Source organism: Gorilla gorilla, chromosome 10 (genome assembly GCF_029281585.2).
Source record: "Gorilla gorilla gorilla isolate KB3781 chromosome 10, NHGRI_mGorGor1-v2.1_pri, whole genome shotgun sequence".
Lineage (NCBI taxonomy): Eukaryota > Metazoa > Chordata > Mammalia > Primates > Hominidae > Gorilla > Gorilla gorilla.
The window spans coordinates 26,403,943-26,431,932 of record NC_073234.2 but is presented as its reverse complement, the minus strand read 5'-3'; the positions used below and the strand labels follow the sequence as shown (position 1 = coordinate 26,431,932).

The window sequence follows — 27,990 nt, the reverse complement described above, 5'->3', positions numbered from 1 at the left end:
CATATAGCAAGGAGTGAATGTATATGAAGAGGAGTGAATTTGAGCTGTTTTGAGAATAACGACCTTTTCTATTTCTATAAAGACAGTTTTGAATTCATCCATTAGCATATGCTGGTGCTTTCCTGTTGACACTAGTCACTGAATTTAAAGGCAGAAAATGTTATTGCACATTTAGTAATCAAGTGTTTATCGAAGTTAACATCTGAATGTTAAAGGACTCAGAACAAGTGTTACTAAGCCTGCATTTTTTTATCTGTTCAAACATGATGTGTTTTCTGCTCATCATTTCGTCAATTCTGGTAGTGTTTGCATTTGTTCTTGGAAATGTTGCCAATGGCTTCATAGCTCTAGTAAATGTCATTGACTGGGTTAACACACGAAAGATCTCCTCAGCTGACCAAATTCTCACTGCTCTGGTGGTCTCCAGAATTGGTTTACTCTGGGTCATGTTATTCCTTTGGTATGCAACTGTGTTTAATTCTGCTTTATATGGTTTAGAAGTAAGAATTGTTGCTTCTAATGCCTGCGCTGTAATGAACCATTTCAGCATGTGGCTTGCTGCTATCCTCAGCATATTTTGTTTGCTCAAGATTGCCAATTTCTCCAACCTTATTTTTCTCCACCTAAAGAAGAGAATTAAGAGTGTTGTTCTGGTGATACTGTTGGGGCCCTTGGTATTTTTGATTTGTAATCTTGCTGTGATAACCATGGATGAGAGAGTGTGGACAAAAGAATATGAAGGAAATGTGACTTGGAAGATCAAATTGAGGAATGCGATACAGCTTTCAAACTTGACTGTAACTACTCTAGCAAACCTCATACCCTTTACTCTGAGCCTAATATGTTTTCTGCTGTTAATCTGCTCTCTTTGTAAACATCTCAAGAAGATGCGGCTCCATAGCAAAGGATCTCAAGATCCCAGCACCAAGGTCCATATAAAAGCTTTGCAAACTGTGACCTCCTTCCTCATGTTATTTGCCATTTACTTTCTGTGTATAATCACATCAACTTGGAATCTTAGGACACAGCAGAGCAAACTTGTACTCCTGCTTTGCCAAACTGTTGCAATCATGTATCCTTCATTCCACTCATTCATCCTGATTATGGGAAGTAGGAAGCTAAAACAGACCTTTCTTTCAGTTTTGTGGCAGATGACATGCTGAGTGAAAGAAGAGAAACCCTCAACTCCATAGATTCACAAGGGGAGCATCGTGGGTCTTCTAGCAGAAAACAAACTGATGGTGTCTGGAACATTTTATATTTCTATCAGTTTTTCCACAGTGTTTGTATGTGAGTAATTTCAAAACAGATACCTAGAAAAGTCATATATATATTTATGGGTGTATATGTGTGCATGTGTGTGAATAACAACGTTGACCATAAATTATGAAGCTGAGTATATTTCACATATATATTGTATGTATATTTTATTATAGTTCATTGTATAGTATTTCATTTGAAGAATTTATTATCTCTATTTATAATTAAGAACGTACAGCTTTTATGAAGAAATCATTTCTCTTTTCCATTGTAATTTGTACCACATATATGTGCTTAACTATCATTGGTGAACCTCTAATTTTTTGGATGGTAAAGACATTCAATTTTAAATCAATGATAAGAATGGATCTTTGGGGTAGGTTTTATTTCATTATGAATTCTTATTTTATGCTTAGTAGAAAGCAAATAGAATTGTTAGTTAATGATGCACACAATAAAATTGGAGTGAAAAACATATGTAGAGTAAATTTTGTATATGTATACCAAAACAGTACTAAAGAATACTAGATTTAATACTAGTATGTGAATAGCCTAGAATAAAAATCTTTTCTATAATAGGAATGAAGAAACATGCTGATGATCATTTCAGTGCTGTTATAATTTTTTTATCTGTAGTTAGAAAAGTCATGCTTCCACTTTTTGAATTAAAGGAAACCTTTTTTGAAGTTGACATCTGATGTCAAGTATTTCCATTTATTTTTCTTAGCCACCTTGAGCCCCTGAATTTCCAATTTTCTCCTTTGTCTCCCATTCCTAATATTCCTAAAAAAAACTCAAATATTCTCTATCTTAAAAAAACAGGCCAATCAAAGGAGGGTATAGAAACTATAGAAGATAATCAAATGAAACTTTCTTCAAATGTTAAAAATTATGTAAAAATTACGTAAAAATCTGTGAAATCTATATAATTGATAGGAAATGTATTAATGATATGTATTATTATAATGGTGTAAATGGTGAAATTACACAGTGTGTTGATGTATCCATTGATACCAAGTTCTATTATAAGAAGGAAATGTACAGCCTTGTTGAAGAGCTAAATTCTGTGTGACTGTGTTAATCTTGGTGTTATGAAATTTTAACATTATTATGTAGAACTTAAAATAAGTTAACTCCACATCATATATATATCTATATCTATGTATCTATATCTATAGACATAGATATATATATATATATCTTGCTTATCATACGTCTTCCCTAGTACAATGTAATCACCATAAAAAGAGAGGTCATATCTGTCTCGCCTTCTCTTGACTCACAGGAACTAAAAGCCAGCACAAAGAATAGTTGGTCAAAAGTGATATGTTAATGAACACATAAGTGATTGGATAAATGGATAATTTGATGTGGTAAACCAATGAAAATGAAGCTCATCATAAAATCTGCAGTTGCTTGAATTTTCTGTTTTCAGGTTGAGATTATAGGCTTATTGAAGAAGAAGCATTTCTCAGAGCAAAAGTTTGGCTAGTCCACAATTCTAGGGGAAATATCACTGTAATATAGCTTTGATGCAGCTATATCAGGTGTGTGAAGTGGAGACAAGGTGGAACGTCAAAATTCGATGGCACTTATTCTAATGCTTTTTGAAAAGCATATTAAAGATTTTGGTATATTTGCACAAGGTCAGGGTCAGCTGTGAGTGCCAGCTGCTCAGGGCTAGCAGACCCCATGACAAGAATGTTAGGGAACTTCCCAGCAGCTGCCAAACACACTTTTGTTTTTAGGGAACGTCTCTTTCTCCTTCAATATGACTTATGCTGCCTTCAATGCTTTGCTGATACAAAAGAAGTAAACTCAAAAGAAATAAAAATAAAAGCTAGCAAACTTTGCAACTGATTAAGTTGGTTGGAAATGTACCTAATCACTTTCTACTATGAATGATATATTTGTATTATGATATTTTCTAGCTGGTTATCATATACACAAAAAGGCATTTCATTTTTAAAAATTGAGTTTGTAACCACTCACCTTTCTTACACATTATTTGTATATTTTTTTGGTATCCTTTCTAAATGAATGTTTTAATTGCCATGTTATAAATGCATGGAAAAGTGATGCAACTGAATGTATATCTTAGCTTTGGGTGTCTAAAACTAGAGCCAATGTCTGAGTTTACAGTGATGACATTTATTTGGGAAGGCAAGTCCAGGGCAGCAATGAGGGGTAAATGTGGAAACTGAGGCAAAAGAAGATGTAAAACCATGTGTCGTGATGTTGATATGATTTTGCTGGTGGCCACTTCACAATGAGTGAGACAGACAGCATGGTGGTCATTAGATGCATGCACTTGGCTCCCCATACTTTTCCAGAAGGGTTACAAGGGGAAGCCACAACAAATATTAGTCCGTGGAAGAGAGAAAAGGGAGAATGTATCCTAGCTGTCTTCTGTCTTCTATTTCCCTTTGGCCAAAGTTTGTTTGAGGCAGAACTACCATCTTTGCTTTTCTTCCTTACATTATCCAACCCCTTGGTGGCTGTTTGGGAAAGTCACACTAACCAATACCCCCATTTTTCTAAGAGATAGTTTTTTTTTAAATTTATTTTTTCTCTTTTCCTCTCTCCTTTCCCTATGTTTCCCCGCTTTCTACTTAACTTTTTAGACATGCACATAGAACTGTTTACTTTCCCCTCACCAGACAGTCCCTTCGGGCAAGTTCATCTAACTATGTGCTCCAAGAGGGATCTCTCCTTGAGACTTGACAGTTGATTTGCAGACAAAAGTATGCCCTCATGGAACTCTCATCTCCAGGGGTTCCCCTTAGACCTCACATCCATTAGGAGGGGATGTGGAAAGGATGCCCATGTGGCCACTTTTACAACTGCTGTCCTGCTCATTTCCTTCCCTACTTTATAAAACGTTCACTTTCTGCTCCAAAGATGAAGTGTCACATTAGAAGGCAGGATGCTTTGTGCCCCTTCCAGCAAGCTAACTTCCAAATAAATTCTCTATTTTTATATCAGACCTTGTTCTTGTTAATTAGACTTTACATGAAGTGAGCAACTAAGCTTTTCTGTTGCAAGACTTCATGCCCACAGTTACATTCAAGTCCCAGGTGGAAGGATGATCTGGATCAGGCAAGGTGCTGACCATGGGAACAGGAGACAGTCAAGGGAATCTGAGGAAGCACATGTTTGTGTCCAATATAGTCCCCTCCTTGTGCCACTCAGATGTGCTCATGCCCTCCAACTGTGGCTGGTTTTATAAGCAGATGCCTTGTGTAGTTGCACGGGGTCTTGTGCTTGAGGAGCTTTTTGCTTGGATTAATGTTCTGCACTTGCATTTTTATTTTTCAGACAGCGGATACTCCTCCGCTGAAGAGGGAATAGTTCTGTAGTAATTCCCTAGGGTTTTGCTTTCTCCTCTCCTACGGGCTTGATGGAGACAGGCACAGAGTCCTATAATGCCCACGATGCATGCCTCTAGCAGCTTTGAATTCTGCTGGATCATCTGGCACAATGGGCCGAGCAGGTTGGGCCAGACCCTGTATCTGCTGTAGAGATATCATATGTTCTGGATTCCACTTGAAACCAGGAGTCTTTGCATTCATTCTGTAACCCATCTGGTTTTGGCAGAGGCTAGGTAGGTTAACTGAACAGGGTTTAAAAAGGACTTTATTAACACATCACAGCAATATCCTGTACTGTGGTATTTTTGGACTCCAAAATCCCAAGAGGCTCAATAAACGCCGTGCTTCCCTTTTAGTGATAGGAAGTATATAGGAAGCCATTTGCCTTAAACGGGATGTTTCTGCTCGGCCTGGTGGTTCACGCCTGTAATCCCAGCACTTTGGGAGACCAACGCAGGCAGATCACTGGAGGCCAGGAGTTTGAGACTAGCCTGAGCAACATGGTGAAACCCCATCTCTACTTAAAAAAAATAGAAAAAAATTTAGCCAGGCATGGTGGCCAATGCCCATAAACCCAGCTACTCAGGAGGCTGAAGGATTTGAATTGATTGAACCCAGGAGGCGAAGTTTGCAGTGAGCCGGGATTGCAACACTGCATTCCGGCCTGGGCAACAGAGCGAGACTCTATCTCAAATATAAATTAATTAATTAATTAATTAATTTTTCAACATGTGGACCAGGAATATGGGACCCCTGAAAACAATATCTATGTTGGTGTTCTCTAAATATTTTCAGGCATATCTCTTTCTTCTGATATTTTATTTCTATTTAATGTTTAAGTATTTTACTATAATTAGGTAACTTTCCATTTCCTGGTTATTGTAGCAATTACCGTAACATTATTAATATATTAAATTAACATGATGTTTTGCAAAATGTAAATTAAACTGAGAGCAGAAGTGACAAAGCCCTGACATAAAACAGTGAAGCAGTGCTCTTGTTTTTACCACACAAAGGCCAATTGTTTTAATCTGCTGACCCACCCATGGGTGTAAAATAAGAAACATTCACTAAATCAAGAGCCACATGCAAACTGCCAGGAGCTCTGCTCTGCTCAGGGAAGATACCACATCCTAGAGAGCATTTGTAAGTAGTGATTTAAATTTATGGAAATCTGCATTCATTTTATAGTGTATCTGGTTTTGGTAGAGGCCAGATAGGTTAAGTGGATACGGATATAAAAAGACTACCATCCCCTGCAACTTTCAAGTGTTTTGTCATGGTAGTGATCAATTCCATTCCTTGGAGAATGTGATTATTATTTTTCAATCATTGTTGCCAGTGGAGGAGAATTTCACAGGCTTCCCCTTGGTTCTGCTCTAATAATGTCCCTGACTCTACAGGTCAGGAAGAAAGTGAGAGTCCTGCCAGCTGCCATGTGTGTCCATTACACATTCAAGAAGAGGCAATAAAGGCAAACTGATTAGATCCACCTTGGGATGGACATGAGTCAAAACTCTAGGTAGCATCTGACCTTCAAAACTCCCTCTGCAGGCTGGGTATGATGGCTCATGCCCACAGTCCCCGCACTTTTGGAGGCGGAGGTGGGAATATCTCTTGAGGCCCGGAGTTGCAGACCACCTTGGGCTACACAGTGACAGCCTGTCTGTACAAAAACTAAAAAACAGAAAAAACAACAACAAGAAATTAGTTTGGCATGGTGGTACTCACCTGTAGTCCCAGTTACCCAGGAAGACGAGACAGGAGACTCCTTTGGACCTATAACCAATATGCGAGTCCGTTGCCGCATGCAGTGTCCAGTTAACAAAAGTGAGGTCTGGTACAAAAGTAATGAATTTATTCCAAACCTAGCTTGGGGAAGGAGCACAAAGTGTCTTGCCTTTAAGTGTACCACTTCACCTTTGGAGCAGAAAGCAGACACTTTTATAAGGTAAGGAGGGATACTGAGCAAGGTTAGAGGGTCCTCATGCAGGCTTGGTGCCTTATCTATCAGGCAATTGAATTGGTGCCTTCCTGTGCAGAAGTAAGTTGTAAAAGTGGCCAGGTGGGTATGCTTTCAATATGCCCTTCTGTTGGGTGAAAGTCCTCAGGCAACTCCCAGAGTGGAGCACAGCCTGGAAGTTCCAAGTCCATTTCCTGGAGGTAAACATTCCTTGGTGGGTGTGCTTTGGTCTGCAAATTGACTGTCAATTCTCAGGAGAGATCTGTCTTGCTGCACATAGTTAGAAGAACGTGCCCTGCAGGGAATGTCTAGTGAGCGGGGGTGAAAGGTTATATTTGCATTTATGAAGGGCTAAGCAGGAAACAGGGAACAAAAGGAAAGGGGAGATAAGAGAAAATAATAATAATAAAAAAGTAACTCATTCCCTGTTTCTTAGAAAAAATGGGGCACTCTGTTACAAACCCAGGAATTCAAGGCTGTAGTGAGTTATGATTTGCCACTGTACTACATACCTCCAAAGTGAAGGATTGAGACTGTGTATCTAAAAAACCCAAATGCAAATAACACACACACAAAAAGAAAATTTTAAAAATCTCCCACTTCATCTCATGGACTGCAGTGTCTTTTGAGTACCCAGATATTACTGTTAGTTCAGGCTCTGTTGGAGTGGCCAATATCTGGTTTACTGGAGGCAATTTGGTATGAGTCTGCAGCAACTTCAAGTCTGACCTCCTCAGAAGAAAGAATTCAACTGAGCGGCATAAGGCGGAAAAAGAGACTGAGGGAAGTTTCTGAGCAGCAATGGAAGTTTATTAAAAAGATTTAGAGCAGGAAAGAAAGGAAAGTACACTTGGAAGAGACCACAGTGGGCATTTTGGAGGTCAAGTGCAGTGTTAGACCTTTGACTTGTGGTTTTATATGTTGGTATACTTCTGGGGTCTTGTGTTCCTTTTCCCACGATTCTTCCCTTAGGGTCTTGTGTTCCTTTTCCCATGATTCAGCCCCTTAGGGTGGGCTGCTCACATGCATGGTAGCTTGCTAACACTTTAGAGGTGAGCATGCGCAGTGTGTTTACTGGAGTTGTACACATGCTTGCCTGAGGCATTCTTCCCTTTTTTGGTGGAATGCCCCCAGAAGGTTGTTTTCTACCGTTTTCTCTCTTAACACGCATGCCTCAGCCTACTCACCCTATTCCTGAGCTGCCGACTAGCAATTTTAAGCATCTTTACTTATTGTGAAATTGCCTCTCCCTGGTGCCTGTGAGCAATTATCATTTTTAGAGAGGCAATGTGACAACTGCCAGGCCATCACCTGATGGCCACCTGACATTCCTGGTGGGTGGTGAGAGCCTTCTTCTGCCCCGCTCATGCCTGACTATCTACTGTAAGAGCCCTATACCTAAAAGTCTCAGATGGTGTGGATGTGTGTCCTTTCCTCTGGGTACTGTTACCTGGGAAATGGCTACAGGTCTTTGAGAAAGCACCGTATGAATACGTCCTGAATATTCTTGTGGTGAATTTTCAGCATCCTTTTCAAGGGGACTTACACTTTCCTTCAATTATTGAATTCTTGTTCTCGGAATTGGTTCAGTCCTGACAACAGGTTGAGGTTCTTTGATTTTCCACTTCAAAGGCTGACCTCAGGAATCAGTTTTTCAGCCTTTGAAGTGAAAAGGCTTGCTCTTGGTTTATAAGTATTTATCAAGGTATGAAGCCTCTTTAACTATTGGCTTATGAACTCATTCCAAGAAGCTGATGCTGTCATCAGTTCATCGATTCTGACATTTGCAAGATCACCAGAGAGTCTATGTTCCCAAGGTTAGTCATCATGTTGCATGCTCTATTAGCCGCATTGAACTTAGTTTATTTAGATTTCAGGATGCTGCCCTCTCATGATTTTATCCTTGTCCACTGGGCACTACTTCTCAATCTCCTTTGCTAGTTCTCTTTTGTCTCTAAACTGAAAATATCAGACTGCCCAAGGTCTCAATTCTTCAATCTCTACAGTGATGCCTGTTGTGTTGGTGATCTCATGTAATCTCTTTACTGACAATGTAGCCAAGTGATTCAACAGACAGGAATAAGGCTGATTATCCATTTATATTATTTATTTATTCACACATGTTGGCATATAGCACATTATGTAAATATTTTTCCTTCAAATGTCAAATGTACATTTTGAAGTAACAGTACCAGGGTGGGTGCTGTGGCTTAAGCCTGTAATTGAGCACCTTGGGAGGCTTAGGCAGGCAGATTTCTTGAGCCCAATTATTGGAGACCAACCTGGGAAACATGGTGAAACCCAGTCTCTAGTAAAAATACAACAATTAGCCAGGTATAGTGGTGTCCACCTGTAGTCCTAGCTACTTGGGAGGCCAAGGTGGGAAACAGATTGAGGCTGGGAGCTATAGATTGCAGTTAGCCAATCTCAAACCACTGCACCCCAGTTTAGGCTCCAGAGTGAGACCATGTCTCAAAAAATAAAAATCTAGGGAGAATCAATAATATTTTTGCTTGAATTTCCACTAAATGAGATTGAGGGTAGCCCAGCATCTAATTTAGTTTTATTTAAAATAGTAATTTTAATATCAATAGATTGATAGGCAGGGGATTATTATTATTATAGACATAATGATCTAAGTAGAGAAATACACAGATAGAATTATGGTTGATTAACCCACTTGTATTACTTGCAATTGTACAGTTAGTATGTTTTAGTATCTTAGTTACTAATCTCACTTTTTACATTTAGCTCTATAATCAATTAAATATGAGTTATTTTTTGTGTATGGTGTGAAATAAGAATAGAAATTTATGCATGTGGATATTCAATGTTCTCAGTATCATTTGTTGAAAAAATGATTAATTCCTATTGAACTGCAATGGTACCATTTTTGAAATCAATTACCATCAATGTCAGTGTTAATTTCTGGACTCTCAGTTGTGTTTCATTGTTCTTTTGTCTACTGTAATGCCAGTACCACAGAATCCTGATTAGTGCAGCTTTGTAGTTAGCTTTTAAACCAGAAAGTGTAATCCTCCAAATGTGTTATTTTATCAAGATTTATTTTGGTGATCTGGTCACTGGGTATTTTCAGATATATTTTAGGACTGGTTTTTCACTTTTTGCAAAACAGGCTTGTTGGGATTTGATAGGGATTGCACTGAGTATATAAGTTGACCCTTCACCTACAAAGACTCTCCTTGTGCTGGATTTCAGTTCAGCTGGCCCTCCTTGCTTGTACAACTCTGTGATGAATTGAATATATAATTTTGGACTTTTATTACTCTTATCCTAGTTGTTGCAGAAGGATATCTTGCCTTTCTGAACCTTCTGTATTCTGCTCAAAAATGGAAGTTCTCGGCTAGATGCAGTTCACACCTGTATCCAAGCATTTTGGGAGACCAAGGTGGGAAGATCGCATGAGCCCATGTTTTCAAGACCATACTGGGCAACATAGGGAGACCCCATTTCTACAGAAAAACTGAAAAATTAGCTGGCTGTGTTGGTGCACACCCATAGTCACAGCTACTTCAGAAGCTGAGGTGGGAGGATCTCTTGAGCCCGGGAGTACAAAGCTGAAGTGAACTACCACTGCACTCCAGCCTAGGCGACAGAGCAACATCCTTTCTCAAAACAAAAAAGGAAAAGTGGAAGTTTTCACTGGTATCTTTTAAATATCAAGTAACACAGAATCGAAAGAATAACTAATAATCCTCGGTTCCTGCCTGCACTGAACATGTAAAATTGAAAGCAGTTATACATATACTATACTAGCACCTCATAAGGACTACCCAGAGTATTATTATCATCTGTGTTTTATAGATAATTATACTGAGGTAGAGACAATTTGTAAAATGGAGTCTCAGATCATAGCTATATAAAGCAGAAAATCTGGCTTCCTGTCCTGGCAGACTGACTCCAAGATCTTCTCTTAGAAACAATTATACTATAACAACTGGAGAGAAATAATATCCAATATTGAAGACCGATTTTTAACATCTATTCATCTTAAACCATTAAATAATAAAAAATACATTAGAGAAAAATAAAAGTGAAAATTTACATACAGAGAAGTGTAGGCTCTTCAATGGAATACACATGTTTTTTAAGTGCCCAAGGAATATTTACAAAATTGCTAAATATTTTAATTAAACAATTCATATTTAAATATTAACTAGACTCAAAATGACTTACTCAAAAGCCTAAGCATGAGACACAAGTTTATAAATATTGAAAATGGGCTGAAAACATGATTGGGAAATTAGGGCTATTTCAACTTGGATGACCTGCCTGAAATTCATTTTCCATTTTGGAAATTATAGGACAATAATTCCTCCCATCCATGAGGAGCACGTATGTGTGTGGGCACATAAGTTTGTGTTAATGAGCTTGTTAAGAATAAAGTTATACAAAAGTATTAGTTAGCAGCAACCAGATTTTAAGGAATGTTGGCCTTCCTGGGCTTCCCAAGAAAACCTTGGAGTCTTTTAATAAGAAAACTTTGGATTCTGTCTACATAAATCTGACATTGAAAAAATAAATTCACAGTGGTCATGATTCTGGTTATGACCAAGTTCCATATGACAGTTTAGACATCCAATGTAGGAATTACGTGTTGGGTTTTAAAATTTCCATAACAACTGACATTGCTGAACACAAATTATGGAGAGGTTAAACAAGGAAAAATATTGCAAAACAATGAAGGAGAATATGTCTGTATTTGCATTCTAGCAAATGAGAATTCACCTTTCACTTCAACAACAGCATGAAAAATTTCATCTTATAGCCAGGACATAGTGTTTGAATAGAAATTTAATTGAGCTGTTTTGGGAATTATTGTGTTCTCCATAAAGACAGCCTCAAACTCATCCATTAGCACACCCTGGTGCTTTCCTGTTTGACACTGGTCAGGGAATGTAAAAGGAAAAAGAACATTACTGCACATTCAGAAATCAGGTGCACATAGAATTTAAGGTCAGGACCTTACAGAGAATCTTGTCCAGTGATATTAGGCCTGCCTTAAAAAAATTCAGACATGGTATGTTTATTACCAATCTTTTTTTGTGCAGTAATGGTGGAATTTATTTTTTCCTGTGGACACCTACGTTAAACTTATAGACTACTTTTACATTTTAACATTTTTTTCCTTTGAGTTCTTTTAGGAGTTGTTAAACAATCCTGAAATTTCCCTTACAATATGCTACAAACTAATCATAATTTCTCAAATTCATTTGACATAATGATTGATTAAAGAAATATGTGTAGTATAATTACACCTGCTCATAACAAGAGTATTTGAAACTTCAAGAAAAAATAGAGAAATTAATAAATATGAATAAATATATGGAATATATAATTCATTCTTAATAAATGTGCATGAAATCATAGTCATGTAATTAAAAAGCAACATAATTTTTTGAACTAAAAATACATTCTGAATTATAATAGAAAAATGTTTCTAAAATGTTAACTTTAATAATAGTGTATGTAAATATCAGTGTAAAATTTAATCTGATGTTACTAATTTTGGAAAGGATATGACACAATAGAAATTTTCATACACTACTCTTAGGATTATAAAGTACAATTACTTTGGCTGAATATGGCATTACCTGATTAAGGTGAAGTATTTTTTATTGTACCACATTTTAGAATGTGGTAAAATAAAACAATATCAAGTAAATCATTGGGAATGTGTTGGTTTTAAGTTATTCTTGATGAAATATTACCTGAGGGTGTTTGTCTAGGCCTGATACTGAGAATAATATAAGAATTATAAGGCCATGAAGAAAAATTAAAATAGTGTTCTCCCATCGCCCTGAATTCCAGCACTTAGGAAACATGATTGAAGTCACATTTACAGAATAAAATAGTCCCTTTTAGCTGACATCAACATCATCATCAATCATCTACACCTATCTCATTAAATGATTTATTTTTCATTGTACATGATTTTGATAATGTCTAAGACATTTTTAAAAGATTATCATTTTGGGAAATTTGCATTAGTAAAAGCAAAGTTCAAGTCAAGCTGAATACATTTAGATTTAGAAATTAAGTGAAGTTTAGTTTAAAATGCATTGCTTAAGCAAGTAATTGTAGATGACCTTAAACTAATCCATTGAAGGCTATAAGAAAGAGTTTGATTTTAGTGTAAATAAAATTCCTTAATTAGAAAGGCAATTAAACTGTTTCATGATCAAGCTCTTATTCCTAAAGAGAGGATTTTAGATTAAATAAATCAAACAGAAGGAAGCCCTCACATCTTCTCTATCTCGCTTGGGTAATGATGGAGTTCAAAGTCACAGAGCCCCATTTCTACAACATAAACAAAGTAAAAATTAGTTCATAAAATAGAATGATGTAGTTGTGGTTTAGGGACTATTTTTTATTTATTGGAATTGCATTTTGAGATCCAAAGCTGCTTATTGAATTTCCATATGAGGAGAGTTTGTGTGAGGACCCAGCAACAGACAAGCTGTTTTCCAGAAAAAGCTACTCACATCAAATTAATATCCGGTTTCTTTAAAATTGCAGGAACATGGCTAGACCAAGCTTTTATTCTATTATCTGACCAGAGTTGGGAATAGAAGAAAATTGTTACTATTTTCATGGCTAGAGTACTAACAACTCCAGAAAAATACAAGGCTGGAGGGTAAGAGACATTGACGCTATGGTCAGAATATCTAACATACTTCTGGAGTTCTGGAGGATTAGAGATGAGAAATGGGGCAAAAGCAATGTTTGGGAAATTTTTCCAAAAATGATGAAATGTATATATTTCCATCTCTATATATTTAGGGGCCATCAAATTTTGGACAAGATAACTAAAAAATTTAAAATAAAATGACACAGGACATCAAAGACCAATAGAAAATCTGAAAAGTAGCTAGAGGTGAAAGGTAGATTATGTTAAAAAGAGCCACATTCTAAATAACAAACTGATTTTCAACAGAAAATATGAAAGCGGGAATTCAATGGAATCATATCTTCAGTGTGTTTCCAAGGAACAGTAGACTTTCACAGACAGAAATTAAAAATGATATTTTTTCAGATAAAATATAAACTACCAAAAATACAAAATTGAGCATGCAAGAAGGAATAAAAATTAATGAAAATGATAAATATGTGCATAATTATAAATGAATGTTTACTATCTAAAATAATAGTATCTTGTTGGACTAAATGTGTAATTGATAAAGATATATGCAAATAGTAATAAAGAGACTGGAGTTACAGAAATAAATTTAGTTAAAGTATTTTTTGGACTTTTCTATGTCTGTGGGCAGAATTTGCACATCTTAATCCAGGACCCTATAACTCTACACCTAGGCATATATGCAAAGGAATTGTAGCAAATGTATATGAAAGAATGCTCATAGTAGCATTATTCATAATAGTTCATAAAAGAAGCTGTCTAAATATATATCAACTAAGGATAGATAATTATAGTAAATTCATAAAATTAAACAATATAGAGAAATGAAAAGAAATAAATCACATGTACATGCATCTGTCTGATTAAATTTCAGATTCATAATGTTAAGTCCAGGAAGCCATGAATAAGAACATATAGGATTGCACCTATACACAGTTCAAAGCAGGCCAAACCAAGCTATTGAGTTTAGGGTTGCATACCTTGTTGATAAAGTATAAAGAAAATCAAGGAAATGAGCATCACAAATTATGGATATTGCTTACCTCAGGAGATATGAAAAAAGGTATAGAGGCTTGGAAAGTGTCATGGAGGTGGAACTAGGCTGTTGGCAGTGTTCCTTGTCTTGCCCTACATGATGGTTACTCGACTGTTTATGATACATTGCTCTATTTCCCAGTTTTCCAGTTTTGTTTTGGCACATTTCTATGTATGCATTATAATTTTAATATAAAAATTTTGAATTAGGAGAAATATCTCATAGAAATTATTAATCTTCTCATTACGTACTAAGGGGAAAATAAACTATTTATATGCATTCTTATACAACTCTAGAGAGTTGAAGTAGAAACTTTCTTATTTTAGTTACAACTTGTAGAAATTTGACATCATGTCACCTGCCAACCCCGTATTTTTCCGTAGCTTTATTTCAGTTTTTTTCTTTCAGCTTTAATTATGCACCTCACATGACAAAACTTTGATATTCCTCATCTATTTTTCCCTTGGCTTCGGGATTCTTGACACAACAAGGGTGGACATATTTCCCACTCTCTTGGCTTAGCAAAGTATTTCTATCAGTTAGCATCATTTTAAAAAGAAACTTCTCCAAAACTACATTAGATATTTATATCTCACATGTCTTTAGATTCCATTTTCCTAAGCTGGGTTTGGGTGGATCACTCTGGTAATTTGAGATGGGCCATGTTCTGCATCTTGAAGTTAGAGTTTGGCCAATTTAGGCTAGATCTGGAGGGGGTGATCTCATTCTCATTCTGCTTCTAGGAATGGTGTACTAGTGTGGGGATGTGCTTGTGGTAAATGGAGAAGAGCAAGAAACTCCAATGTGGAAGCCATCTCAAAGATATATACAAAGTTTACTAATTTCCAGTTCATCAAAGCAAATTACATGAGTGAGCTCAGATTCCAAGGTCAAGGTAGTCACCCTGCCTATGGCAGGAGGACACTGCAAGATAATATATCAAAGGATGAGGGAGTCAAGAGTATTTACAAAACAGCTGAATAGTTTAATTAAATAATTAATATTTAAACGTTAAATAGACTTGAGAGTAATTTTACCAAAGGCCTAAGCATGAGAAATATGTTTGATAAATATTATTCTGGTCTGAAAACCCTGAGTGGGAAAACAGAACTAATTCCATCTGGATGACCTTCTGGAAACTCATTTTTTCATTTTTTTAAATTAAAAGAAAATAATTCCTTCCAACCCCAATGGGTTTAAGTGTGTGTTTTTGTGTTTATGAGCTTGTTAGCAATAAAGTCATATAAAACTATTGGTTAGCAGCAACCTGATTTTAAGGCATATTGGCCTTCTTGTGGTTCCCAAGAAAACCTTGGATGATTTTGATAAAAGGTTTGGGTTCTGTATATTTAAATCTAGCATTAAAAGATAAATCCATATTTATACGATCCTAGGTATGACCAAGCTCTTTTAACAATTTAGACATTTACTGTATGACATATGTATTGGGTTTTAAAATTTCCCTATGAAACAACTGAAAATGCTGAATACAAATTATGGAGAGGTTAAACAAGGAAAAACATTGCAAAACAATGAAAAAGAATATGTCTTTTTTTGCATACTAGCAAACGGGAATTCACCTTTCACTTCAACATCAGTTTAAAAAATTTCAGCGTATAGCAAGAACAGACAGTAGAATAGGATTCAATTTCAGCTATTTTGGGAATAAGAAAATTTTCCATAAAAGCAGCATTGAACTCATCCATTAGCATATGCTGGTGCTTTTCTGTTGACATTAGTCAAATAATTTAGAAGCACAAAGAATATTATTACACATTTAGGAATGAAGTGTATATCAAATTTAAGGTCTAGATATTAAAGGAATCACAATCTGTGTTATTAGGCCTGCATTTTTCCTTTCTTTTTGTCTCTTCAGACATGTTAAAATTTCTACTTATCATTTTGTCAACTCTGTGTGTTTGCATTCGTTCTTGGAAATTTGTCTCCACAAAAATGTTAAAATTAGCAGGCTTGGTGGTGCATGCCTGTAGTTCCAGTTACTTGGCAAGCTGAGGCAGGAAGGCAAGAGTATCACTTGTGTCCAGGAGTTCAAGACTACAGCGAGGTATGATTGTGCCACTGCACTCCAGCTTGGGTGAGAGAGCAAGAGCCTGTCTCAGAAAAAAAAAAAAAAAAAAAAAGGAAAAGGAGAAAAGAAATGGAAGTTTTCACTGGCCTAAATATCTAGTAACACAGGATCAAATCAGTAACTAACCATCTTTGTTTTTTCCTGTCCCAGACAGGTAAAATGGAAAGCAGTTATACAAATGCTATACTAACTCCTCACAAAGACTACCCAAAGATAATATTATTATCATCTGCGTTTTTTGGTGATCATACTGAGGCAGAGAGCAGTTGTAAAATGGAGTCTCAGAATCGTCGCTATATGAAGCAGAAAAACTGGTTTCCTCTCTTGGCAGTGTGACTCCAAGATCTCTTAGAAACAATTATACTGTAAAAACCTGAAAAAGAAGTAAAAAACAAGATTGGAGACTAATACTAACATCTATTCTTCATAATAGCATAATAAAAAATAAATTAAACAGAGAAAATTAAAAGTGAATATTCATCCCAAGGGAAGTCTAGAGTCTTCAATGGAAAATACATATTTTTTAATAAGTGCCCAAGGAATATTTTAAAAATTGCTGAATATTTTAATTAAACAATTCATATTTAAATATTAGCTAGATTCGAGAGAATAACTTATTCAAAAGCTTAAGCACGAGAGATAAGTTTATAAATATTGAAAATTGACTGAAAAAGGTGAGAGGGAAAATAGGGCTATTTCAACCTGGATGACTTGCCTGAAATTGATTTTCCATTTTGGAAATTACAGGACAATAATTCCTCCCATCCATGAGGGGCGTGTATGCATGTGTGTGTTTGTGTTAATGAGCTTGTTAACAATAGACTTATACAAACATATTAGCAGCAAGCAGATTTTAAAGAGTATTGGCCTTTTTGCACTTCCCAAGAAAACCCTGGATTCTTTTGATAAGAAAACTTTGGATTCTCTTTACATAAATCTGACATTTAAAAAATCAATCCACAGTGGTCATGATTCTAGTTACAACAAAGTTCCTTTTAACAATTTAGATATCCAACGTAGGAACTATGTGTTGCTTTTTAAAATTTCCCTAACAACTGACATTGCTGAACACAAATTATGGAGAGGTTAAACAAGGAAAAGTACTGCAAAACAAGGAAACAGAATATGTCTTTATTTGCATGCTAGCAAATGAGAACTCATTTTTCACTTCAACATCAGTATGAAAAATTTCATCTTATAGCCAGGACATAGTGTTTGAATAGAAGTTAATTTGAACCGTTTTAGAAATTATCATGTTTTCCTTCCCTGGTGCTTTCCTGTTTGACACTGGTCAGAGAATTTAAAAAGAACAAGAGCGTTAATGCACATTCAGAAATCAGGTGCACATAGAATTTAAGGTCAGGACCTTAAAGGGAATCTTATCCAATGATATTAGGCCTGCCTTAAAAAGAATTCAGACATGATATGTTGATACCAATCATGTTTTCCACACTGGTAATGGTAGAATTTGTGTTTTACCATGGACAGCTATTATTAAACTTATAGACTATTTTTATATTTTAATATTTTTTCTTTGTTTCCTTTTAGGAGTTGTTAAACAATCCTGAAATTTCCCCTACAATATGCCATGAACTAATCATATTTTCTCAAAGTCATTTGACGTAATGATTGATTAAAGGAAATATCTCCAGTATAATTACACTTGTTCATAACAAAAAAGTATTTGAAACTTCAAGAAAAAATTAGAAAAATTAATAATGAAATATGAACAAATAAATGTATGAAATATATAATTAATCCCTAATAAATGTGCATGAAATTATAGTCATAGAATTAATAGTGATGTAATTTTTCAACTAAAGATGCATTCTGAATTATAATAGAAAAAGTTTTGTAAAATGTTAAGTTTAATAATATTTTATTTATTTTTGGGACAGTCTCACTTTGTGGTCCAGGTTGGAGTGCAGTGGTGTGATCTCAGCTCACCGCAACCTCCGCCTCCGGGTTCACTCAATTCTCCTGCCTCAGCCTCCTGAATAGCTGGGATTACAGGTGTGCATCACCACACCAGGCTAATTTTTGTTTTTTTAGTATTTTTTGTATTTTAGTATTTTTTCACCATCTTGGCCAGGCTGGCCTTGAACTCCATACCTGAGGTTATTCACCCACCTTGGCTTCCCAAAGTGCTGGGATTACAGGCGTGAGCCACCGTGCCTGGCCAAGTTTAATTATATTTTATATAAATATGAAAGTGCAAAAATTATCCTACTAATTTTGGAGAGCATATGAAGCAGTGGGAATTTTCATACACTGCTCCTAGGATTATAAATCAGTGCAATTACTTTGTCTGAGTGTGACATTATTTGAATAAGATGAAGGATCACATCCTAAGACCCAGGATTTGCACTCATATCAGAATACATATACAAGTATATATCGCTGAGTTTTAATAGCTAAAGTTGAGAAGTCTCCCAAATGACCATCAGTAATAAAATGGATAAATAAGTTATGACATACTTACAGAATGCTATACAGCAATCAAAATGAACAAACTAGAGGGACATGTTTACAAAGAATATATATGAAAAGGAAAGTGAATAAATTTGATTTACATGGATAGCATAGTAATATATACAGATATAATAGTAATTATTAACATCAAAAACATTCAATATAATCACATTTATATGAAATTTGCAAGAATATTTTTGTATTTTTGCAAATAAGTTCTTATAATTGCTTGTAAAAGAAATTATACATTCTTATAATTGCTTATAAAAGAAATTATAAATTCTTATAGTTCCTTATAAAAGAAATTATAAATTCTTATAACTCCTTACCAAAGAAATTATAACATTTTATAAAAGAAATTATAACTTCTTATAAAAGGAATTTTAAATTATTTTAAGTTTTTATAATTCTTATAATTTGAAATAAATTCTTATAATTTATTACATTGGTGGCAAAACTGTAAAGCGAAACATATAAGTGATTATCATAACTGGGATACTTGGGAGGGAGGAAACAAAAGGGAAATCATATCAACAAGAAAGCATATATGGGGAATGTCTTCATTGCTGGCAAATTCTACTTTTTGACAAAAGTGTGGAATATGAGTGTTAATGTTACATTCTTTTTTCCTTTTACTGTGCATTTAGGTTTTATTGCTTTCCCTACATATGTTAGGTTCCCGAATAATGAAAATATTTTAAAAGCAGAAATATTAAGTAAATTAATGAATATAAAACTAGGCTGAAACAATATATTCTTACATGTAGCATTGTAATTAGAGTTTTGCTGAATAAAGAAGAATACAGCATTATAGTAGTAAGAAATAGGGATAAAATTTTGTACTTTTAAAAATCAATTTAAAAAAGAAAGATACAAGCAGGAAGTGTACATCCACATTCTTATGCTAATCTTAATTTGAAACAATAGATTTTGAACAACTATATTGCAATAGACTTTTTTCTTTTTTCCAATTTAATTATTCATGATACACATTTCAAATTGGCCGCAATTAGGGAATTTTTCATAAGGTACAAATATTAAAGTATGTAGGACTATAGATATTAACTGTATAGGACAATTTTTGCTACATTTATCCCTAAAAGAAATAATTATACTCATGTTGTTCCCATTCAAAGATCACAATACTATGCATGTGCACAGCATATGTGTTGGGGAAAATATTTTGTTACCATAAATTTTTCAACTGTATTAGAGAAGAAAACATAGAACGATAACTGTTAAGCTATAAAACATATTTAGTGTAATCTTTGAGTGTGCTTGTGTATATGTAGTATTACTTTGACTGCTATAGTAAAATAACCCAGATTTAGTGACAGTAGCTGAGATTGTAAATAAGTAGTTGAGAGAATTTTGCCTGCTAATGATACTATTAAAAGATAAAATACAGTTTGTATGCTATATAATTGTATAGAGGATTTGTATATATGAAGTTCATATGAAAGTACAGTGAAAATTAAACAGCCCAAAGGAGAATACTCTTTATTGTAGGGCACTTTTGTCATGATTTTCAGAATGTGGTAAAAGAAAAAAAAATAGCCAGTAAATCATTGGAAATACATTGGTTTTAACTTATTCTTAATGAAATACTGTCTGAGGATCTTTGTCTGTGCCTGATGCTGAGAATAATATAAGAAACAAGTTCATGAGCCCATCACCCTGAAACGTAGCACTTAGAAAACACAATTGAAGTCACATTTATAGAAGAGCATGGCCCCTTTTAACTGACATTATCATCATCACCAGTCATCATCTATATCTATCTCATTAAATGATTTATTTTTGAAATGTTTACATACATAATTTGGATAATGTCTAATAAATGTTTAAAAGATTATTATTATGGGAAAGTTACATTAGAAAACGGAAAATTTCAAGTTGAACCAAATATATTTAGATTTAGAAATTAAATATAGTTTAGTTTAAAATACATTGCTTAAGCAAATCATTATAGATAACCTTAAACTGATCTTAGGACCACTATAGGAAAGGTTTAGTTGCAGTGTTAATAAAATTCCTTAATTAGAAAGATAAATAAGCCATTTCATGATCAAGCTCTTACTTCTAAAGTGAAGATTTTATTTTATTTGTTTTTTAACCTTTCCACATTTTATTGACAAAGAATTAATAGTATAAATTACGTTTATATTGCAAAGTTTATTTATGGAAATTTGATACGTGTACTTCTACTCCTTTTTACACCTTACATGAATATTTAAATAATTGATTTATAACACTCCCTGATGCCAGGTAAAGCAAAGACTAATCGCAGTTCAGAAACTCACATGTACAACAAATTTAACTTTCTGGATATTTTTAAAACTCAGCTTAATTTCCCTAGGTGCTCCATTAACCCGATGGCAGAAAGTAAATCTCAGGCAACTCTGGGTTCTCCCACAAGCACACTTTGCTTCAGAGTTGTGCTGAAGTTTTGAGGAGGATGGGAGGAGGCAAGGAGGTGTCCAGACCTTTGTGCATCTATCCCCTGGCATTCTCCCATCCTGCCCCAAGTCATCAGCCCACACAGGTTGCTGGCACGTCTAAAGTGAGAATTTTAGGATTAAATAAATCAAATAGAAGTAAGCCCTCACATCTTCTATATCTCACCTGATAGTGAAGAAGTTTGAAGGTACAGAGCTCCACTTCTGCTAATAAAAAAAGAGTAAAATTTAATTTGTAAAATAGAATGGTGTAGCTAGGGTTGAGGTGCTATAATTTATTTATTGGAATGGCATCTTGAGATCCAGCACAGCTCATTGAATTTCCCTGTGGGGAGAGTTTGTGGTGAAGACTCATCAACAGACAAGCTGCTATCCCCCCCCCAAAAAAAAAGCTACTAACATCACATCAATTTCCAGGTTCTTCCAACTTGCGGAAGGATGTGTAGACCAAGCTTTTATTCTATTTTGTGACCAAAGTCTTGGAAAAAGAAGAAAATTGTTAGCATTTTCATGTCAAGAATACGAAAAACAAAAAAAGCCAACCAACTGAACAAAGAACCCAACTTTTTTTAAAAAACTTGGTGGTAAGAGTACTTTGTTCTGCTTCTCCATAGATAATGATTTATAGAAGGAGAACAAAATATTATTTCTGCTACTAAAACAATAATAGCAAAAAATAAATAATCAATATTGAGAATCCAATAGACAGAGTTAACAACCAGTTAGACATAGGAGAAGAGAGAATTAGTGAATTGGAAGACAACTATAAAGAAAGAAGCCTAAAAAGACCACAAGACAAAGAATGCAAATCTGAGAGGATAAGAGGCATTGATGCTACAATCAGAGCATCTAACATACTTCTGGATTTCTGGAAGATTAAAAGGGATAAAATAGGGCAGAATCAATGTTGTGGAGATTTTCCCAAAAGTGATAAAATGTATTAATCTATATATTTTTAGTAACCATCAAAGGTCAGACAAGATAACTAAAAACAAATTAACACAAAATGTCACAAGACATCAAAGACCAGTAGAAAATCTGAAAAGTAGCCAGAGGAAAAGATAGATTATTTTAAAACGAACAACTTTCTAAATGACAACCTGATTTTCAACAGAAAAATGGAAAGTAGAATTCAATGGAATCATGTCTTTAGTGTGTTTCAAAAGAATAGAGGACCTTCATAAACAGAAATCCAAATGATATTTTTCAGATAAAAAATATTGAAAATACAAGGTTAAGCATGCAAGAAGGAATAAAAATTAACAGAAATGATAAATGTGTGCATAATTCTAAATGAATGTTGACTGAATAAAATAATAGCATCTTGTTGAGTTAAATATATTATTGATAAGATATATGCAAATAGCGATAAAGAGACTGGAGGTAAAGGTGACAGGAACAAATTTAGATAAATTATTTTTTGCACTTTTCTATGTCTGTGAGGATAATTTGAACACCACATTTAATGACCCCATAATAGGAATTGCATCAAATGATATGTGAAATAATGCTCATAGTAGTGTTATTCATAATAGCTCAAAAATAGACTGCCCAAATATATATTAACTAAGGATGATTGAATGATATGAAAGATTACAGTAAATCCATACAGTGGAACAGTATATAGAGGTGAAAAGAAATGAATCACATGTACATGCAACTATGTGACTAAATTTCAGAAACATGATATCTAGTGCAAGAAGCCATGAACAAGAAGAACACACAGGACTGCACCTATACACAGTTCAAAGCAGGACAGACCAAGCTGTGGTGTTTAGGGTTGTGAACCTAGTTGGTAAAGTATAAAGAAATTCAAGCAAATGATCATCATAGATTATGAATACTGCTTATCTCAGGAGATGTGAATAAAGGTTTAGGGGCTTGGAAAGTGGCCTGGAAGTGGACCTAGTCTGTTTACAGTGTTCCATGTCTTATCCTGCATGATGGTTACATAAGTGTTTATGATACATTGCTCTTTCCTATTTTTGTTTTGGCCCATTTCTAAGTGTGCATTATAATTTTATTTAAAAAATTACAAATTAGGAGAAATGTCACATAAAAATTATTAATTGCTCTGCTCATTATATACCTAGGGGGAAAATCCACCATTTACATACATTCTTATACAACTCAAGAGCTAAAGTGAATTCTTATTTTAGTTGCAAAATGGAGAAATTTGAGATGCTGTTACCTACAGCCCCCAGATCTTTCCAAAAGTTTTCTTCTAGTTTTAGATATTCACCTCATATTACAAAAACTTTGATATTTCCAACCTATTTTTCCTTTGGCTCCTGAATTTCTGACACAACAAGGGTGCACATATTTCTCAAACTCTTGGATTAGCAGAGTACCTATATCACTTAGCTTTTTCTGCAAAAGAAACTTCTCCAAAACCACATTAGATATTTATATCTCACATGTTTTTGGATTCTCTTTTCTTAAGCTGGGATTTGGTGGATGGCTCTGGTGATTTGAGATGGTCCAAGTTTTGCCTCTTGGATCTAGTTAGAGTTTGGCTGATTTAAGGCTGGATCAGGCAGGGGCCATATGATTCCATGAGTTACTCATTCTCATTCTGGGAACAGTGTGTTAGTGTGGACATGTTCTCATGATAAACGGAAAAGAACAAGAAAGCCTAATGTGGAGGTCATCTCAAATTTCAGTGTAAAGTGTAGTAATTTTCTGTTCATCAAAGCAAATTACATGATCGAACTCAGAGCCCTAGTGCAAGGTTGTCACTATGCCTGTGGTTGGAGGACACTGCAAAATTATGTGACAAAGGTCTGGTACTCAGGAATATTTACAAGCTTGCAGGTAGCATTACCAAAAGCCTAAGCGTGAGAGATATGTTTCATGAATATTATTCATTGGCTGAAAATCTGGCATGGGAAAAATAGGACTAATTCCACCAGGACGAGCTCCTGGAAACTCATTTTCCATGTCATAAGTTACAAGAAAGCAATTCCTTTCATCCTTGAAGAGTGAAAGTGTGTGTGTGTCTGTGTGTGTGTTTAAGAGCTTGTTAATAGTGATGCCATATAGAAGTATTGGTTAACAGCAACCAAATTATAAGGAGTATTGGCTTTCCTGTGGTTTCCAAGAAAATCTTGGGTGATTTTGATAAAAAGTTTAGATTCTGTGTATTTAAATCTGGCTTTAAAAATAAATCCATAGTGATTTTGATCCTAGATTTCACCAGGCTCTTTTAACAATATATTTGTTGTGTCATCTATGTACTGGGTATTAAAATTTCCCTAACAACTGAAGGGCTGAACACAAATTATGGAAAGGTGAAACAAGGAAAAAATTGCAAAGCAATGAAAGAGGATATGTCTTTATTTGAATGCTAGCAAATGAGAATTCAGCTTTCCCTTCAACATCAGTATGAAAAATTTCAGCCTATAGCAAGAACAGAGACTGTATGAATAAGAATTAATTTGAGTTGTTTTGGTACTAACAGTATTTCCCATAAAGGCAGCATTGAACTCATTCATTAGTTTAAGCTGGTGCTTTTCTGTTGACCTTGTTCACAGAATTTAAAAGTATAAAGAATGTTATTGAACATTCAGGAATCAAGTGCATATTTAATTTAAAGTCTGAATATCAGAGGAGTCACCATCAGTGACATTAGGCCTGAATTTTTTACTTGCTTTTTTGTTTAGACATGATGAGTTTTCTACACATTGTTTTTTCCATTCTAGTAGTGGTTGCATTTATTCTTGGAAATTTTGCCAATGGCTTTATAGCACTGATAAATTTCATTGCCTGGGTCAAGAGACAAAAGATCTCCTCAGCTGATCAAATTATTGCTGCTCTGGCGGTCTCCAGAGTTGGTTTGCTCTGGGTAATATTATTACATTGGTATTCAACTGTGTTGAATCCAACTTCATCTAATTTAAAAGTAACAATTTTTATTTCTAATGCCTGGGCAGTAACCAATCATTTCAGCATCTGGCTTGCTACTAGCCTCAGCATATTTTATTTGCTCAAGATCGTCAATTTCTCCAGACTTATTTTTCATCACTTAAAAAGGAAGGCTAAGAGTGTAGTTCTGGTGATAGTGTTGGGGTCTTTGTTCTTTTTGGTTTGTCACCTTGTGATGAAAAACACGTATATAAATGTGTGGACAGAAGAATATGAAGGAAACGTAACTTGGAAGATCAAATTGAGGAATGCAATGCACCTTTCCAACTTGACTGTAGCCATGCTAGCAAACTTGATACCATTCACTCTGACCCTGATATCTTTTCTGCTGTTAATCTACTCTCTGTGTAAACATCTGAAGAAGATGCAGCTCCATGGCAAAGGATCTCAAGATCCCAGCACCAAGATCCACATAAAAGCTCTGCAAACTGTGACCTCCTTCCTCATATTACTTGCCATTTACTTTCTGTGTCTAATCACATCGTTTTGGAATTCTAAGATGAGACCAAAAGAAATTGTCTTAATGCTTTGCCAAGCTTTTGGAATCATATATCCATCATTCCACTCATTCATTCTGATTTGGGGGAACAAGACGCTAAAGCAGACCTTTCTTTCAGTTTTGTGGCGGGTGGCTTGCTGGGCGAAAGGACAGAACCAGTCAACTCCATAGATTCACAAGAGGTGCATTGTGTGTTTTCTAGAAGAAAACAAATTGATGGTGTCTGGAACATTTTATATTTCCCACAAGTTTTTCCGTAGTCTATGTATTTGAGTAATTTCCAAAAGTTGACATAGAAAAGTCTTTTACCTAAGTTTATTATATAAAAGTATATATATATAATATATATTTGCGTGTGTGTATGTCTGAATGTATATGAAAATTTAATATTTACCATAACATACCTTTAATCAACTTTTCATATAAACTGTTCAGTTATACCAAAGTAGGATAAGAAATTTCTCAGAATTATGAACCCATGTGTATTTCACACATATATTTTATTATATGATATTTCATTTGAGGAATTTATGATCTCTATTTATAATTAAGAACTGACAGCTTATATCAGAAAATCATTGCTGTTTTTTGTTGTAATTTGTATCATGTATATGTACCATAGTGTGTTTAACTGTTTAACTATCATTGTTTGAACCTCTAATTTTTTGGATGGTAAGGACATTTACTTCTAAATCGATGAGAATGTGTCTTTGGGGTAGGTTTTTTTGTTTTTTTTTTAATCATGAATTCTTTTTTTCTTTTTTTTGAGATGGAGTCTTGCTCTGTTGTCCAGGCTGGAATGCAGTAGCACAATCTTGGCTCACCACAACGTTCACCTCTGGGGTTCAAGTGATTTCCTTGCGTCAGCCTCCTGAGTGGCTGGGACTCCAGGCATGCACTACCACACATGGCTAATTTTTTGTATTTTTCTTTTTTTTTTTAGTAGAGATGGGGTTTCACCATGTTGGCCATGCTGGTCTCGAACTCTTGACCTCAAGTGATCCACTGCCTCAGCCTCCCAAAGTGCTGGGATTATAGACGTTCATGATGAATTCTTATTTTATGTTTAGTATAAAGCAAATACAATTATTGTTAGATAACAATGCACAAAATAAAATTCAAGGGTGAAAAATATATCTAGTGTACATTTTTATGTGTATCAAAAGCAATACTGAGGAATATTATATTTAATATAGTATGTTAATAGCTTAGAAAAAAATCATTTCTATAAAAAGGATGAAGAAACATGATCATGAGCTCTTTTCAGTGCTGTTATAAGTTTCCATATGCAATTAGAAAAGTCATCTCTTCCAGTTTTTGAATTAAACAAAAACCTTTTTGAAGTTGAGATCTGATGTTGTATATTTTAGTTTTTTGTCTAAGCCACCTCTGAGCTCCTGAATTGTCAATTTCCTCCTTTATCTTCCACCCTTAAAATTCCTCAAAAAGCTCAAATTTTCCTTACTTTAAAAAGAAGCTCAATCTAAAGAGGGTATAGAAACTATGGCATCTGTGAAATCTATATATTGATGGTAGGAAATGTCTTAAAGATATGTTTTATTATAATCTTGGTGTAAATAATGAAATGAGAGAAAGTGTGTTGACATATTCACTAATAGCAAGTTCTGTTACAAGAAGAAAATGTATAACCTAGTTCAACAGCTAAATTCTGTGTGACTGTATTAATTTCTGGTGTTATGCTATTTTAACAATATTATCTAAACCTTAAGATAAATCATCTCCACATCTGATTTGTTTGTTTATCATATATCTTCCCTGGTACAATGTAAATACCATAAAAGTAGAGATCATATAGATCTTGCTTACTGTAGACTCCCAGGACATAAAGATAGCACATAGAATAGGTATTGAAAAATGATACTTTGATGAACAAGTTAATTGGTGAATGAATGAATATGAACTATATTGGGGTGGTGAACCAATGAAAATGTAACACATCACAAAATCTACAGTTGCGTGCATATTTCTGTTCTGGTTTCAGATTGAAGTTACAGGATTATCCAAGAAGAAGAATTTCTCAGAGCAAAAGTTTGGCTATTCCACAATTCTAGGGGAAATATCACTATAATATAGCAGTGATGCAGCTATATCAGATGTGTGACACAAAGACAAAATGGAAAATAAAAAGATGGCATTTATTACAATACTTTTTACTAAGCATATAAAAGATTTTTGTATAAGTGCACGTATCTTTTCTATTGCGAACGATATATTTATATTGTGGTATTTCTAGCT

General features: G+C 34.7%; 3 protein-coding genes and 1 pseudogene across 10 annotated transcripts in view; all 4 read left to right on the top strand.

Moving 5' to 3' along the window:
• Window positions 1-27,990, top strand: part of LOC129525947 (taste receptor type 2 member 30-like) — a 189,504-nt pseudogene that overhangs the window by 11,999 nt on the left and 149,515 nt on the right.
• Window positions 1-27,990, top strand: part of PRH1 (proline rich protein HaeIII subfamily 1) — a 264,900-nt gene that overhangs the window by 88,468 nt on the left and 148,442 nt on the right. Inside the window, exon 1 of one of the 6 annotated variants that reach the window (XM_055358684.2) lies at window positions 1,175-1,290. The exons of the other annotated variants lie outside the window; for them this stretch is intronic. Coding sequence (XP_055214659.1) covers window positions 1,239-1,290 — 52 coding nt within the window. The 5' untranslated portion in view covers window positions 1,175-1,238. Of the gene's footprint in view, window positions 1-1,174; window positions 1,291-27,990 lie in introns of those variants that run through there. 6 annotated transcript variants of the gene reach the window in all.
• LOC129525946 (taste receptor type 2 member 19) lies at window positions 198-27,935 on the top strand. 3 transcript variants are annotated; one of them, XM_063694577.1, is made up of 2 exons: window positions 198-1,290; window positions 27,737-27,935. In XM_063694577.1, exon 1 carries the CDS (start codon window positions 207-209, stop codon window positions 1,161-1,163), a length of 957 nt encoding a protein of 318 aa, XP_063550647.1. In that variant the 5' UTR covers window positions 198-206; the 3' UTR covers window positions 1,164-1,290; window positions 27,737-27,935. The 3 variants fall into 3 exon arrangements, with proteins under 3 accessions (XP_063550647.1, XP_063550649.1, XP_063550648.1); XM_063694579.1 differs by lacking the exon at window positions 27,737-27,935 and adding an exon at window positions 26,504-27,469 and having other exon boundaries at window positions 198-1,241; XM_063694578.1 differs by lacking the exon at window positions 27,737-27,935 and adding an exon at window positions 26,504-27,469.
• TAS2R20 (taste 2 receptor member 20) lies at window positions 5,792-26,491 on the top strand. The gene has a single exon (XM_055358675.2). The coding sequence runs from the start codon at window positions 24,976-24,978 to the stop codon at window positions 25,903-25,905; it is 930 nt and encodes a 309-aa protein (XP_055214650.1). The 5' UTR covers window positions 5,792-24,975; the 3' UTR covers window positions 25,906-26,491.